Here is a 15136-nt window from a genome sequence, read left to right on the forward strand (position 1 = left end):
GCAGGGACATATTTGGAACAAGACTAAACTGTTTTCAGGCTTGGTTCTGGTGGTATCAACGCGAGGGAAAGTGTTGCTGGATCTTCAGAGGTAACAGTCACAGCAGAGAGTGTGAAAGCCATGGGAAGGAGCAGCTCAGTAACCTTTTCTAGGCACTGATACAACATGAAACACCCAAGAGTCAATTCATTGAGGGCACTGGAAAAAGGAGACAGTCATTTCCCTCCAAAGTGAGCTACTCCTTCTGATTTTTGTGGTGCAGCTCATGCATTCACAGAATCCCAGAATATGCCAAGTTGGAAGGGACCCATGAGGATCATGGAGTCCAACTCTTAACCCTGCACAGGACCATCCTCAAGAGTCACATCATGTGCCTGAGAGGATCATTGCTGTGTGGTTAACAAGGCTTTAAAGAATTCTAGAGGCCAAAACTGATCCTTGGGGGAAACCCTCCTCCCTGTCACGTGCAAAGAACAACCTGGAGAGCTCAGGCTCCCTACAGTGCCCCATTGAGGGGTGGATTTTATGTTGAGGAAATAAAACAGATGAGTTTGTATCCAGACCCAAACTTTTTAAAACGTCAAAGTGAGACAGGGCCCTTTGGAAAAACGAACACCTGGCTTAGGTTGGTGGTGTCTTGTTTGGGTTTGGGTGAGCTGCTTCTGAGCTCACCAAGCCACCCTCGTTTCAATTGCACTGGAATCAGAAGGAGCACTGGGACCTGAGCAGGATCTTTCACCAGCACTTCATGGTGCTGGTAGGGTTAAGTGAGAATTTGGGACCAGAACACACCACAGAGGAGAAACACAGGCAAAAATTCCCATATCCTCCTGCAGAAAGACACCACACGTGCTCACTGCTCGTTGGCAGTCCCTGGCTGAGGCAAAGGCATGCAGGAGTTTCCCAGAGGAAGGCATAGCTAGGGAGGTATGGATGTATTTGTACCCTATTTATAATAAATCAGTACTCAAAGGCATTTTTATGTTGTCGTTTTTCTGATTTCCTTCAGAAGAATCCAAACACCCAACACTTCCCCAAGCACAATGTCAAGTGCCCAGTCTCCGTGGGGTCCACAGGGCTGGTTAGAGGCAGAATATGAGTAGAGAAGGTGCATAATAGTTACAAAAGAAAAGAAAAACTAATAAAAATTTGCATTATCTGCATTCCCCCATTGACAAATATTGCTTGAGAGCCTGTATTCCTTTCTGTGGGTGTTACTGTGTTACTCTGCTGCAGAGCATCCTCATCAGTGCTTGAGTTCAGACCAGAGACATCCTTTTGAAGCCAAAGAACACTGCAGCTCACACCACGAAGGGGCCTTAGGCATTTAAACTGGATTCCTTCAGTCCAAACTGGAGGACAACCTCCAAGGGCAAGCCCAGGGCACTCCAACTGTTACGAAGCTTTCAGTCCACAGGCCTAGACTAGAGCTAGTCCTAAGTAAAAGTCCTGAAATTAAACATGCAGCTGCATCTGCTGGTGCAGTAGACCCTCAGCAATAATAATTTTACTCTCTGGTTCACCTGCTAATGGGCTGTGTTGCTTGTTAATGTAAACATGGCCTTGCAAGGGATCCCTGTTCTGCCTTTTTTAAGTGAAGAAAGCCCAGGTCATCATGAAACACCCCCAGCAACCCTGGGTGAACAAGCCACATTATGGGTGTCACACACTGCACTTGAAGGATTTTTGTTCTCAAGTGACTGTGGTAAAGACACAAAAGTCCATTTTGAAACACGGAGTTTGACTCTTCAGATCTGTGCATCTGGTTCTTTAACATCTGCAGAGATGTTGCTGTTTCAAATTCCTTCCTCTTTTTTCTACTTCTCATCACGTGAGGGTGTTTTTCTGAAGTCAAGCTTCAGCCTTCCTTTCCTTTACCTTGTGGTCTTCACACCTCCTTGCGTTTCCACGTTCTCAGCTGGAATAAGCTCCTGCTTCCTCCTCCTGTTGGGCACCAGTCTGAATTAATTCACAGACCATGATCACAGCTCCTGTGGACTAACACACGTGTTACACTTGTATGTTTGCAAAAGCAAATGGAAATGTCTCAGCAGCCCACCAGAGTGGTTTTATTGTTTCACGAACAGCTCCTTGACCGGAACTTTGTGCAAAGGGTCTTGCATGGCGATGGAAAAATCTCGAGGTGGAAATAAGTAAAAGAGCTCTTTTTCCTGCTTGTGTGTACCAGGGAACAGCTGCACCTTGCTTTGGCAGGGTTGAGAGGGTTTATTTTCTTATAAAGGTGAGGATTCTGTTTCAAAAACTAACATTTTTGTCCCGCAGCTTTAAGGCACCTGATTTGTTGGCACAATCGAATGTTAGGTTAATGAAATGGAATATTCCTGGAGTTTTTTGTTTATTATGGGTTGTTCCTTTTCCAGGGTCACTGAATTAACTGGATATGAACCCCAGGATCTGATAGAAAAAACCCTCTACCACCATGTCCACGGCTGTGACGTGTTCCACCTCCGATACGCTCATCACCTGTGTAAGTACAGGGAATGGGGGCTGGAAGCACAGGAAGGACTTAGACCTGTTGGAGCAAGTCCAGAGGAGACACCAAGAGAATCCCAGGGATGGAGCAGCTCTGCTGGGAGGAAAGGCTGGGAGAGCTGAGATTGTTCAGCCTGGAGAAGAGAAACTTTGGGGTGACCTGATTGTGGCCTTGCAGGGCCTGAAGGGACTACAGGAAAGATGGAAAGAGACTATTTCCAAGGGATGGAGTGACAGAACAAGGGGGAATGGCTTCAGAGAGTAGGGTTAGATGGGATATTAGGAAGAAATTGTTGGCTGTGAGGGTGTTGAGGTCCTGGCCCAGGTTGCCCAGAGAAGCTGTGGCTGCCCTTGGATCCCTGGAAGTGTCCAAGGCCAGGTTGAATGGGGCTTGGAGCAACCTGGGCTGGTAGAAGGTGTCCCTGCCCATGGCAGAGGGTGGAATGAGATGATCTCCAAGGCCCCTTCCAACCCAAACCATTCTGCGATTCCACATTTCTATGAAATACATGGAGTAGAGTGAGAAATTCTGCAGACAACAAGCTCTATGATGGAAAGCAGAAAAAAACTTTCCAAGTCTTGATTGGAGACAGATTTTCAAAAGTACTTGGCTATCACTTAAGGAAACCATTAATTCTGCAAATAAGCTCAATATTCAATCTGCCCTGCTTCTGAAAAAAATATTTATCTGGCCAGTTTTATCTTTGTACTTAGGAGGTCTGGGCTCTTTTGAAAATTTGGATTTGATTTTACATGGCTGAAGGAAAAAAAAACCAGAAGAGCAAGTGAGTGAGTGAGAGGGCAGAATCTGAACTTTACTAGCTTCTGTTGTTAAAATAAAAACTCTGCAACAACTCCCTGTTCCTCTGAAATATGTTATTAATAATCATCCCGTGTTTGAAGTGAATGCAAACCCAAAAAAGTCCTTAGAGGAACATTCATTATTAGCATGTGGATGAGGTTTGGGGAATGGATTGTCAGGAAAAAAAAAATTGCATTTAATAATTTTCCCATCTTCCAACAGAGACAGCACTCATATCTTCAAACATCTGGATCTGGGAATTAGTTCATTCAGTAGCACATTAATTTGAAAAGCAAATTGAGGGAATAGCTGAACTCTGGATTTGGCTCAGTCTGCTGCAACCCATACGATGCAAAGATGACATCCAAAAACCAATGGCAGTGAATTTTTTTCCAGATTGCTCCTGTAGATTGGAAGCAGGCAGAGTCAAATCCTTCTTTTAGGCTTCCTGAAGGAGAAACTAGTCAATTCTTCCCATTAATATCTGCTATTCATGAGGATCTGGAATATGAAGGATGTTGTAAGGGTGCTTGGCAAGTCAGTGCTGAAATTCCAAGTGTTGAGTTCTGGTGGTGGGAGGGAAAGCTCCAGTTGATCTTTACAGCAAGGTCATATTTACCAAAACACTATTGAATACTTTGGGCCATTCAAAGTTAAAAACTAGAATGACCAGGGTACATGGAAAAGTCCTGTCAGGGCATCATCCTCTTTGCAGAGTTACCATCTGCATCTGGAGGTGACTGTTGACCTGCACAAAACATCCCTCCTTATTTTCACAAGACAGTTTGAAATACTTTTATCAGACAGCGTGGAGATGACACGACAGTAGCCACAATCACCTTTGAAAAACAGTTTTCCCCCTCAGAGCAGAGTGATGGATAATTCTGTGTGCGTGGTAGATTTGTACTTTGGCTGCCAGTTTGATCTGTGTATGCCTGGAGTTTGAAATGAAGAGACAAATCATTACTGAATTACCCACCACATCCTCCACAAGGAAAAAAAAACCAAACCCAAACCTCAGTCAAACAGAATACCAAGAGCAGTTCTGTAGATTTAAAGATAAGTTATTGTAAAGTTTAAAACCAGAAGAAAAATGTGAGACATGCGCGGGAATTTATGAAAGTTTCGAAGCAAATGAATCCCAAGAAGCAAAAAACAATGACAAATTCTTGGGCAACAGTACAGGATCATTGTTAGAATACCAAGTAATGGGAATTATTAAAACAGATGTAAAGTGTACAAACTCCCCCTGGGGAGCATGGTTAGAGCTCCCCCACAATCCATCAGTAAATGTCTTAGGAACATGAACAGCAGAAGGTTGGCAGGTTTGAGGTACCATTCTCTAAAGCAATCTGATGATGAAGTGTCATCTGATGAGGAAAGCCAGAGAGAAACATCTTACACCTAATAAGGGTATTAAGAAAAGAAAAAGTAACCCTAAGCTGGGGTGATCATTTGCTTTTTCAGGGAGGAAAGAAAAAAAAATATCCCAAACTGCAGACTTAAAGAAACTGAACTCCAAGTCAGGCAGCACAGAGAATAAAACAAAGGGAACAGTGAGGAGAACAAGTTAGAAGGGATGTAACAAGAACATCAAGTTGAGAGGGAAGTGGAGATGTGGATATTTGCCTAAGGTGGGCTGGCAGCAAACAGGGTTTCCTGTTTTAAACTCTTGATTGGCTTCCAGCTACATGAAAACACTCGTGGCCTTTGAACTGGTGTTATTTATTTCTGTAGCCCCATTAATACCCACAGTGTTCCCTGCAACCAGGGAAGTGTGGCCACACAAATAACGAGGATCTTGCTTTCTAAAACACGGGATGGAGAGGCTGTTCCAGCCCAGACAAAATATCTTTGTGCCCTCAGAGAAATCCCTTCACTTGTACCTGTGAGGGGGATTCTGTGCATCCCCTGTGTTGTGACATCATTGCTCTTCCCACGTAAACTTTAAGAGAATTCACATCTCTGTCCCTTGGCAGGGCATTTGCCCCAGCTGATGTCGTCACCAAACAATTCTCCTGCCTCCTGGAAGTCATCCTTTGTATTTATAGAACTTATGTTGCAGCAGAGCACAGTTTCACTGTCACTGCTCCCTCAGCAACCCTGGCAGAGCAGCACTGGGTTTTAAGAGGTCCAAAGAACTGCAGAGTCTGCTGGGCACCATCCCCTGCCCACACTGCCCAGGGGAAGACAAAACAGGGCCTGCTCCCAGCGTGGAACCAAGCAACCCATTTCTCTTGGTGGCATCGTGAAGGGCAGGTTGGGAAGCCCGATGGAACCTTTTAAAATAGTCATCTCTGACAGGCCAGAAGGACCAGCCCAGCCAGCCCAGTGCCTTTTTCAGCTCCTCTGCTAAACCAGGAGGGAGCCACAACAGTGGAACACCCAGTTCCAAATGGCACATCCCAGAGCCAGGGCTGAAGCCACGGAATCCTCCCTGTTGGGTTGCAGTGGAGGCCACCAAGGAGTCTGAGCCTGCACAGATTGTCTTGGTAGTGGATTGACCTCGCTCCCATTTCTGAGGTTTCCCATTCAGCATCAAACAGGGCAATTTAACACAGAGCCAGATGGAAGATGACCTCATTTACTGTCTCAGAACCACAGCTACTGTCCCCCAGCCAAGGTCAGACTTTCCCCAGATTGCTAAAAATGCAGGAGGCACGGAGTCCTCCCCCCATCCCAGGAGAAATATTGGTTTATCCATATAATTACGAAGGAAAGCTGAACACTGTAGTCCTCAGTGGTTTTCACATCTTTTAAAATACTGTCTTAACTGCAGAGCTAAAACAGGGATTTAGAAAAAAGTTTCAGTGAGAAAGAAAGGAAGCCAAAACTAGTCCCAAAGCACAGGAAAGAACTTTGTTATAACTAGTGATCCGTGACAGCATTAATTTCTCTTTCAGCAGACTGAGTAGCAAGGCATTTTGAACTCAAGGAAAACGTGCCCATTAAACTAGCACAAAGACTTAGTTCTGAAAAGCCTCGACCACACGCCAAAAACTATCTGTTAGATGATCTGGGATAATGTGTAAGCATCATTTCCTGGAATGGGACCATCTGGATTATGGAATGAATCATAAAATCATAGAATCACAGAATGGATTGGGTTGGGAGGGACCTTAGAGATCATCCTGTTCCAACCCTCCTGTCATGGGCAGGGACACCTTCCACTATCTCAGGTTGCTCCAACCTGGCCTTGGTCACTTCCAGGGATGGGACAACTATAGAACATCATCCACAATTAATAGAAAAACAAGAAATAGTGAACCCATGGTATACAACTGATTGTTAACATTTATTTTTTAGAACAGACTTACTTGGCACTGTTAGACTGAATCTTTGAGCAGCAGCTACAGGACCTTTACCTTGGGGTGAAAAATTACACTTAAAAATTACAAGTCTTTATGTTTTGTGGGTGTGTTTTCATTCTTACACACACAGTCCTCATGATTGTCTTAAATGTCTCACATCTGCACACCTCTACCCCACAGAGCATTCCATGCAGAAATGCAGGAGTGAGGAAGGACACTGTCAAGGATGAGGCAAAAAGCTGAGAGAGACTTCAAGCCATAAATAACAGTGACCTGATACCAGTGAGGGTGGGGTTTTGAATATCCTACAAGATCATAGAACCATAGAGTATCCTGAGTTGGGAAGGACCCCCAAGGATCATCCAGTCCAAGCCCTGGCCCTAACCAGGACACCCCAACAATCCCCCCTGTCCCTCAGAGCGTTGTCCAAACCCTCCTGGAGCTCTGGCAGCCTTGGGGCCGTGCCCACTGCCCTGGGGAGCCTGGTCAGTGCCCAGCACCCTCTGGGGGAAGACCCTTGTGCTGAGATCCACTCTGAACCTGCCCTGTCCCAGCTCCAGCCCTTCCCTGGGTCCTGTCCTTGCTCCCAGCGAGCAGAGGTTGGAGCTGCCCCTCAGGAGGAAGTTGTGGATGTTGTTGTTCGTCTTGTTGCTTCCTGAACAAATGAATACCTTATCCTGAAATGACACTTTCCAGAAAGACCTGTCTACAGGCATTTTCTAAGAGCCTGATTTTCTAAGGGAGATTATCCGGATTTGGAAGAAAGTTTATATATGTTGTCACTTGTGAGGATGGATGGGCTAGTCAGAAGTCCAAAGAGATGGTTTATACACTCCAGACTTTGGGGAGACCTCACTGAGGCTTTCCAGTACCTTAAGGGGGCTTATAAAAAGGAGGGAGAGGGACTTTTTGTCTGGGCAGATAATGACAGAATAAGGGGCAATGGTTTTAAACTGAGAGAGGGTAGGCTTGGATTAGATATTGAGAAGAAATCCTTCTCTATGAGGGTGGTGAGGCCCTGGTACAGGTTGCCCAGAGAAGGTGTGGCTGCCCCTGAATCCCTGGAAGTGTCCAAGGCCAGGTTGGATGGGATTCCATCACTGTCCATGGCAGGGGGTAGGAACTGGATGATCTTTGAAGTCCCTTTCAACCCAAACCATCTATGATCTATAATTGACTTAGAGGACATTTTAGCCAGAACAAGAACCCCTTGCTCTTCTATTTCTGTCAGTCTTACATCAGAATATTCACATTATTCACATTAATGTGGTCCCTGTTTGGTACTGAAATTACAACCCCCTACTCCCTCATGTAACAACTGAACCAAAAAAGCCAACCCCAGCAACGACTGATAGCAGCCTAATTAATTACCAAACAGCAATCAACCCCCCAAATATTATCTCTTTAACTCTTATTAACTCTTTAGTTCCCAGTTTATTATTAAATGCTCTCCTTGACAGAAAAATCCTCGATGAATACAAATTGTAAGGCCAAGTATTTTCCTTTCTGTCAGGGATTTCCTCTCCTAGAGTTGTCTGAAAGAGAAAGCTGCTTCTCAGCTTCCTTATCATTTATCTGCTCCTGCACCAAACATGTGCAAGGAGAGCACAAAATGACACTGAGCTTTACTATTGTGTTCAGTCAAAACCAAGCCCTGCATTTGCAAGCAGTAATTCTGTTTCTTAATCATTTATTATATAAAGGAATTGCTGCTATTGGTCACTTTTTTTGAACATGATTTGTACAGCGAGCTCAGCCTGTGGTTTCCTAATTTACAATAAATAAGTCATTGTATAGAAGAGTAAGAAGGGGGAGTTTCCTGAAGGAATGATGCAGAGCCACACAAGAAAAGAAACCACCTTAGAAGGCTGGGCATCATCTTCTAGTGAATCATTAGATAAATGCCTGGCACTGAATCAGAAATATTTGTGGCTGGATCAAATGTTTAGAGATGCTGCACAACTCCTGTTATAGCACAGCCTCATGTCAAAACATCCTTGTCCACAGAGGATCCAAAATAGTTTAGAGAGGATTACATGTGTAGTGAAAGATATCAGATAACTGATTCACCTCTGTCTTTGTCTTTATTTGGATGCTTCACAACCAATTAACATTTTAATTTTAGCCTTTTAAATCACCCTTCAAGATGTAGAACTTACAGAGGAAAAAAAAACAACAATCATAGCATAAAATACATTGTAAAATACACAATAACCTATCAAGCTATGAATGACAGAAGTGCTTCCACATACACTGGAAAAAAATCACAGAATCACAGGATCATCAAGGTTGGAAGAGACATTCAGGATCATCCAGTCCCACCCTCACCCAGCACCACCACAATCACCCCCAAGCCATGTCCCCAAGGGCCACATCCAGACACCTCTGGGACACTCCCAGACACAGGGACTCCACCACCTCCCTGGGACACTTATTCCAAGGCCTGACCATTCTTGAAGGGGAAATTTTTTTCTCTAATATCTCATTTGAACCCTAACTTAAGCCCATTTCCTCTCCTCCTTCCAAACTTGCAGTGTCCCCTTTGAAATACTTTTGCTGCCTTGAGCTTTTCTTTTGCCAGAAGAGAAGGAGGACAAACCTTAGGAGTTTTCAAAATATTGTATGAAAATAATAACATGACATGATGAATCTGCATAAAGGGGCTGCACAGATCCGTTTGCAGGGGGTTTGGTGGGAGGAGAAGGAGTTTTCAGGGAAGCAAAGGAGGGAAAAAAAAGCCCTTGCCTTGCAAACAAGTCTTTCCAGGAAGCGCTCGCGAGTCCAAGAAACGGGAATTTTTTTGTTTTAATTTTTTTTTCTTTTTTTCTGTTATTATTGTATTTACAGTGTTGGTGAAAGGCCAAGTCACAACCAAGTACTACAGGCTGCTGTCCAAGCACGGAGGCTGGGTGTGGGTGCAGAGCTATGCCACCATTGTGCACAACAGCCGTTCGTCACGGCCTCACTGCATAGTGAGTGTCAATTATGTCCTTACGTAAGTCAAAATACTTTGTACCATTCCATGTCGTCAGTAATCGATTCATTACTGGTTAAATACTTGTGGTTTTCTTTGTATCTTTCTGTACTTGCCTGTTACAGCCCCTTTCTCTGTTCATATTCCCCCTTTTTAGGTGCGATCAGCTAAAAGGAGTTAATGTTCCTCACTGCTGTATAAATCCTCATCGTGTGCAGGGAGGGGCAGTGGAGCTGGGGATGGGTCTAGAAATCATGTCTTATGAGGGGGCTGCGGGGTTTTATCTGGAGAAGAGGAGGCTCAGGGGGGACCTCATTGCTCTCCCCAACTCCCTGACAGGAGGGGGCAGGGAGGGGGGGTCGGGCTCTGTTGCCATGTCCTGAGGGAAAGGAGGAGAGGAATGGCCTTAAATTGCACCAGGGCAGGTTCAGATTGGAGATTAGAATTATTTTTTTTCTCTGAAAGAATAGTCAGGCCTTGGAATAAGTGTCCCAGGGAGGTGGTGGAGTCCCTGTCCCTGGGAGTGTTCAGGAGTTGTCTGCATGTGTCCCCTGGGGACATGGATTAGGGGTGATTCTGTTGGTGCTGGGTGAGGGTGGGACTGGATGATCTTGAAAGTCTTTTCTAGCCTTGATGATTCTGTGATTCTGTGATCAGAAGGTAAAAACCGTTGCAGCTCACGTGGTGTAGTTACAAGCACACAACACTGACGGGAGAGGAACGTTGCTCGTTTTCCCTTCCTCGGGACTGATTGTGAGAGCCAGGGCAGAGATCAATTCCTGATTGAGCAGGAGACAAATTAATTGATCTGTGTCTTTCTATCTGCTGATTCCAAACCTCGGGGTGCCCACGGGGGGCTGAGAGAAGTTGGCACAGTTTGGGTTCAGAAACAAAGATGTTAACGTGGTTCTCAGTGTTTAGATTTTGTCAGAATGTTTGTGACAGACTGGCGTGGGAATGAGGTCAGACCATAAGATTCCCTGCCTGCTGACAATCCCAGACTCAGGAAAAATCTTGGAAGAATGAAAATTAAAACACTGTGAAATCTAATATGTGTTTTCACAGGAGCTCTTTTGGGTTTGTGTGGCCTGTTTGAGGATGTAATTCCTTGGACTGTTCTTTTGCAGAGATATTGAGTATAAGGAACTTCAGCTGTCACTGGACCAGGTTACCATTTCCAAGTCACAGTTTTCATGCAGAAACTCAGTACCTACCTCGCAGGAAACAAGGAAAATAGTCAAACCCAAAAGTAATAAAATGAAGGCAAAACTCAGAACAACACCTTACCCACAACAGGTAACTTTTCCAGCAAAATTTATTTACCAGTTGGGGCAGGATAAAGATCATCCAGGACTGAATTTACTATGACACTGCCATGTTCTGCCTCAGGAAATCCCTCATAAATCAGATTACAATTAGATCCTTTTGTTCTTGGGGTGGACAGCACAGGTAGTACAAACCAACTCTGGCAAGTGATGCAAAAGCTTTTAGATGTGACATCTGTAAAGTACTGAAAAAAACACAATGTCTTTTCTTGGTAAGAAGAGGAAAAAAACCTACTAAGAATAGCTGTGTTGTGAAAATTTGTGCTGGTGTAGAATGAATCTCATTCCCTGCTGCCACATGGAGTCTTTGATGTCACATAGATATTACTTCATTCCCAACAGTGAGATCTGGAGAGAATGAGGGAGAGAGTGGGAAGAGAAAAATATTGTGAAAGAAGCTGATGCAAAGGACAGATTTGGTCTTTCCACCATTCTAAAGCTTGACATGCTAAACCTTTTTCATGGTCTACTACTGCTAGTACTTTAGGACAAACTTTTGCCCTCTGGTACTTACAACTGCCTACACTCAGTTTGGTTGTGTCCAGTTCTGGAACCTCATGGAAGAGAGACATGGAGGGGCTGGAGCATGTGCAGGGAAGGGAACGGAGCTGGGGAAGGGGCTGGAGCAGCAGGAGGGGCTGAGGGAGCTGGGGGGGGCTCAGCCTGGAGAAAAGGAGGCTCAGGGGGGACCTTCTGGCTCTGCAACCCCCTGACAGGAGGGGGGAGCCGGGGGGGTGTCAGGCTCTGCTGCCAGGGAACAAGGGACAGGAGGAGAGGGAACGGCCTCCAGCTGTGCCAGGGGAGGCTCAGGTTGGACAGGAGGAGGAATTTGTTGCTGGAAAGGGTGGTCAGGCCTTGGCAGGCTGCCCAGGGAGGTTTGGAGTGCCCATCCCTGGAGGTGTCCCAGGAAGGCCTGGCCGTGGCACTCAGTGCTCTGGGCTGGGGAACAGGGTGGGCATCGGGCACAGGCTGGACTTGATGATCCTGGAGCTCTTTTTCAACCTCAATGATTCTGGGATTCTGTGAAACCAAAATTATCAAGAAAACACTTAACATCAGGAGGACAAAGCAGTTTTTTTGTCCCCACATTAAGTGAAAGCAAAGTTATCATGAAGACAAGGAACTTTACCCTCCCTGGTGAGTCAGTCCCTGTAGCCCCTGAGATCACAGGCGAAGGAGGCCCAGCCCCAGCTGCCTGTATGATACATTCTACAGTTCCATATAAAAATTTAACTCTCTTCCCCTCCTCCCCCCTTTTTTTTTTTTCTCTTTCCCCCAGCAATACAGCTCGTTCCAAACAGACAAACTGGAATGCAGCCAGGTGGGAAGCTGGCGATCCAGCCCCGCCGTGAACGCCGCCGCCGCCATTCAGGAACAAAACTTCCATTCAGAAAACAGTGAACTTTTATACGCCCCACCATACAGCCTGCCCTTCTCCTACCATTATGGACACTTCCCTGTGGATTCCCACGTCTTCAGTGGCAAAAAACAAATGCTGCCTGCAAAGTTCGGGCAGGCTCAAGGAGCACCTTGTGAAGTGGCGCGGCTCTTCCTGAGCACGCTGCAGACCAACGGGGAGTGTCAGTGGCACTACACCAACCCCCTGGTACCCAACAGCCAGTCACCGTCCAAAAACCTTCCTGAGCAGCCAGTGAACATCATCAGGCATAACCTTGCACAGAGTTATGAAGGTGGGTGTTGCTTCGAGGAAAGATAAAAGGCTGTGGGGGTGTCTGGGAATGATTCGTGTCTTGAAAGCAGGGGTTTAGGAAACAGAGAAAATCAGAGACAGTGAAAGGTAACAACCACTGTGTTTACAGCGTTCACATGTTGATCCTTCTTCCCATTACCATCAGCACTTGATTGGGAATATTATCAATATTCACCAATCCACCTGGTGGAATGGATTCACCAGGATCACTTTTAGAACAGCACAGAGATATCACCTCCTTCAGTACTGGCACAGTTCACCCTCTTGTTTTGCACTCTCAGAGTTCTTTAGGGGAATTGTTCAGGTAAGTCATTGCTGAAGTCAGATTGAACCAAAATGTACTTCAGCTCACATATAGCAATTAAAATAAACACAATCTATTTCCATAAAAATTGAAGGTTGTCCTTTCTGAGCAAAAAGGCATTAGGAATGTCTTCACCTTACAGTTACTACAGGGCAATAATTCTGCTTTATTTGATAATAATTCTGAACTTGAGCACTTTAGTGCTCCTCTCCACTATCTATCTCCCTGTACAGATGGCCAGCTCAAATGCTTTGAAGGAAGCACTGAAGACATTGACTTCTTTGAGGTGGCAACCTGTAAAAATAACCTTGAAAAGTTATGAAGTAACCAAATGTAAAGCAGCTCAAAATACACTCTAATCACAGAATCACAGAAGGGACCTCTGGAGATCATCTAGTCCAAGCCATTAATTTTTTTCCCTGTATTCAACAATAATAGGGTTTGTTGCAGTGGTTTTGGCAGAGCTTGATCTCTCATTATAAACACTCCTGGGCTCACAGCTGGGCCAACTGGAAAATGAAAGCTGAGTCAAGCTGTGATGTTTTCTTCTCCAGTGTAGGCAAGGAACAATGTTAATTATCTAAAGAAACAAAAATAGTAGGACAAACCAGACCCTGGCAAATCAGACTGTTCAGGATGGTGTCAAGAGTATCTTCAGCTCCAGTAACAGCATTAAATACTCCCCTCATTCACCTTCCCCTCACACAACTCTGAATATAATTGCTTTGATGAAATAATTGCTTTCATGAATGAGCCTCAAAGCCAAGTTCTGCTAAGATTTCAGGTTGCTGCTCATTCCAGCAAAAATAGCCTTAGTTGGCCTAGATTCCCCCACCCCCAGACTTTACTTTCAGTAACTGTGATTTGTACAAAACCTTTTACAAAAAGATGCAAAGTAAAATTAAATATAAAATCCCATCACATACTAGTTTGGACAGTCACATTAATTAGTTTTTTGTGAGTTAAGATGTATCTGAAACTGTCAGAGAACATCAGCAAGTGCAGAATTCAGATCAGCTCTGTAACAGAATGCACAGGGCTGGAAACCTGATGAATTTAGAAGAATTCCTTTAAGCAGTACTCTGGTTTATCCCTTCCCAATCCAGAGCCAACCCTTGGATCTCACCTGCACCTATTTTGATCAGTTTAAAATCACTGATGAGGATTGACTGGTGGACATCTGTTATGAAGTTGGGTGGAAACACTCTTTTCTTCCTACATGGTGAGATTGGAATGAAAGAAGTAGTAAAGATTTAATATAAAAAATTAGAAAAGGTAGGCTCAAGACAGTTTTTTGAGTACCACAAACAAGAATTTATTCACTCAGGGACATGACATCAGATATCCAAGATCTTGAAGTGAATATCAGCAGATGTTTAAGGGCTGAGCTTCCTCATCAGACAGTATCAAACATTGAATGTGTCCCCCACAGAGGAGCAAATAACTTCTCCCCAAGGCTTTGTCCTTCACAGGACTGTTTGACCTCACCCAGCTGATGGACCTCACCTCACTGACCGTGGCATTTCACTTCACTCTTCTGTGTTTAGGTTGGAAATGAGCAAGGCTGAAGCTCTTCTTACAGCCAAGAGCAGGTTAAATGCTTTTCCTGAGCTCATGCTCCTCTAATTTGCTGGTTTCCTTTGGTTGCTGTCATGGAATGTGTGGGAAAAGGAGGGATTTTAGACCAAAAGTAAGAAATGGCTTTAAAAAAAAAAAAAAAGAGAAAAGAAAAAGAAAAAGTTACATTTTTTGAGGATAAGGATAAAGATTGAAGTAAATCCTGCAGTAAGGATAGAATAGAGCTACTTTAGGTGTAGAGAAATCAGCCCAGTGCTTCTTCTCTGCTCCCAGGCCAACACTGAGAATGGATGTGGAAAGAAGAGCTTGTTTAGAGAACAGACTCTAAAAATGGCCATAACATTTGTCAGCAAAGCCTAGCGAGCACAGCAGCAGATGAACAATTGGTGTGGGCAGGTAGCTCCTAGTAAATATATTCCATCAGAAGGATTCCACAGGAATACTGTTAAAAAGAAAAAAAAATCCCCCTCAAAAAACCTGCAAGCAACTCCTGGTATTTGTCAGCCTCATCACACTTGCCTCATGATGAGGAAACACATTTTTCTCATGATGAGGAAACATTTTTCTCAGGATGAGGAAACACATTTTCCTCGTGATGAGGAAAATGGAGTTGCTATACCAGTGGTTCTTATTTCTGG

General features: G+C 44.5%; 1 protein-coding gene across 1 annotated transcript in view; it reads left to right on the forward strand.

Annotated features, from left to right (window-relative positions):
* The window catches only part of SIM2 (SIM bHLH transcription factor 2), a 54649-nt gene that overhangs the window by 34206 nt on the left and 5307 nt on the right, over positions 1-15136 (forward strand). The window contains exons 7-10 of the mRNA XM_027634789.1: positions 2382-2488; positions 9454-9601; positions 10708-10876; positions 12185-12596. Of these exons, the coding sequence (XP_027490590.1) occupies positions 2382-2488; positions 9454-9601; positions 10708-10876; positions 12185-12596 (836 nt within the window). The remainder of the gene's footprint in view (positions 1-2381; positions 2489-9453; positions 9602-10707; positions 10877-12184; positions 12597-15136) is intronic.

This window comes from Corapipo altera, unplaced genomic scaffold (assembly GCF_003945725.1).
Source record: "Corapipo altera isolate COAL_440 unplaced genomic scaffold, ASM394572v1 0, whole genome shotgun sequence".
NCBI classification, from domain to species: domain Eukaryota; kingdom Metazoa; phylum Chordata; class Aves; order Passeriformes; family Pipridae; genus Corapipo; species Corapipo altera.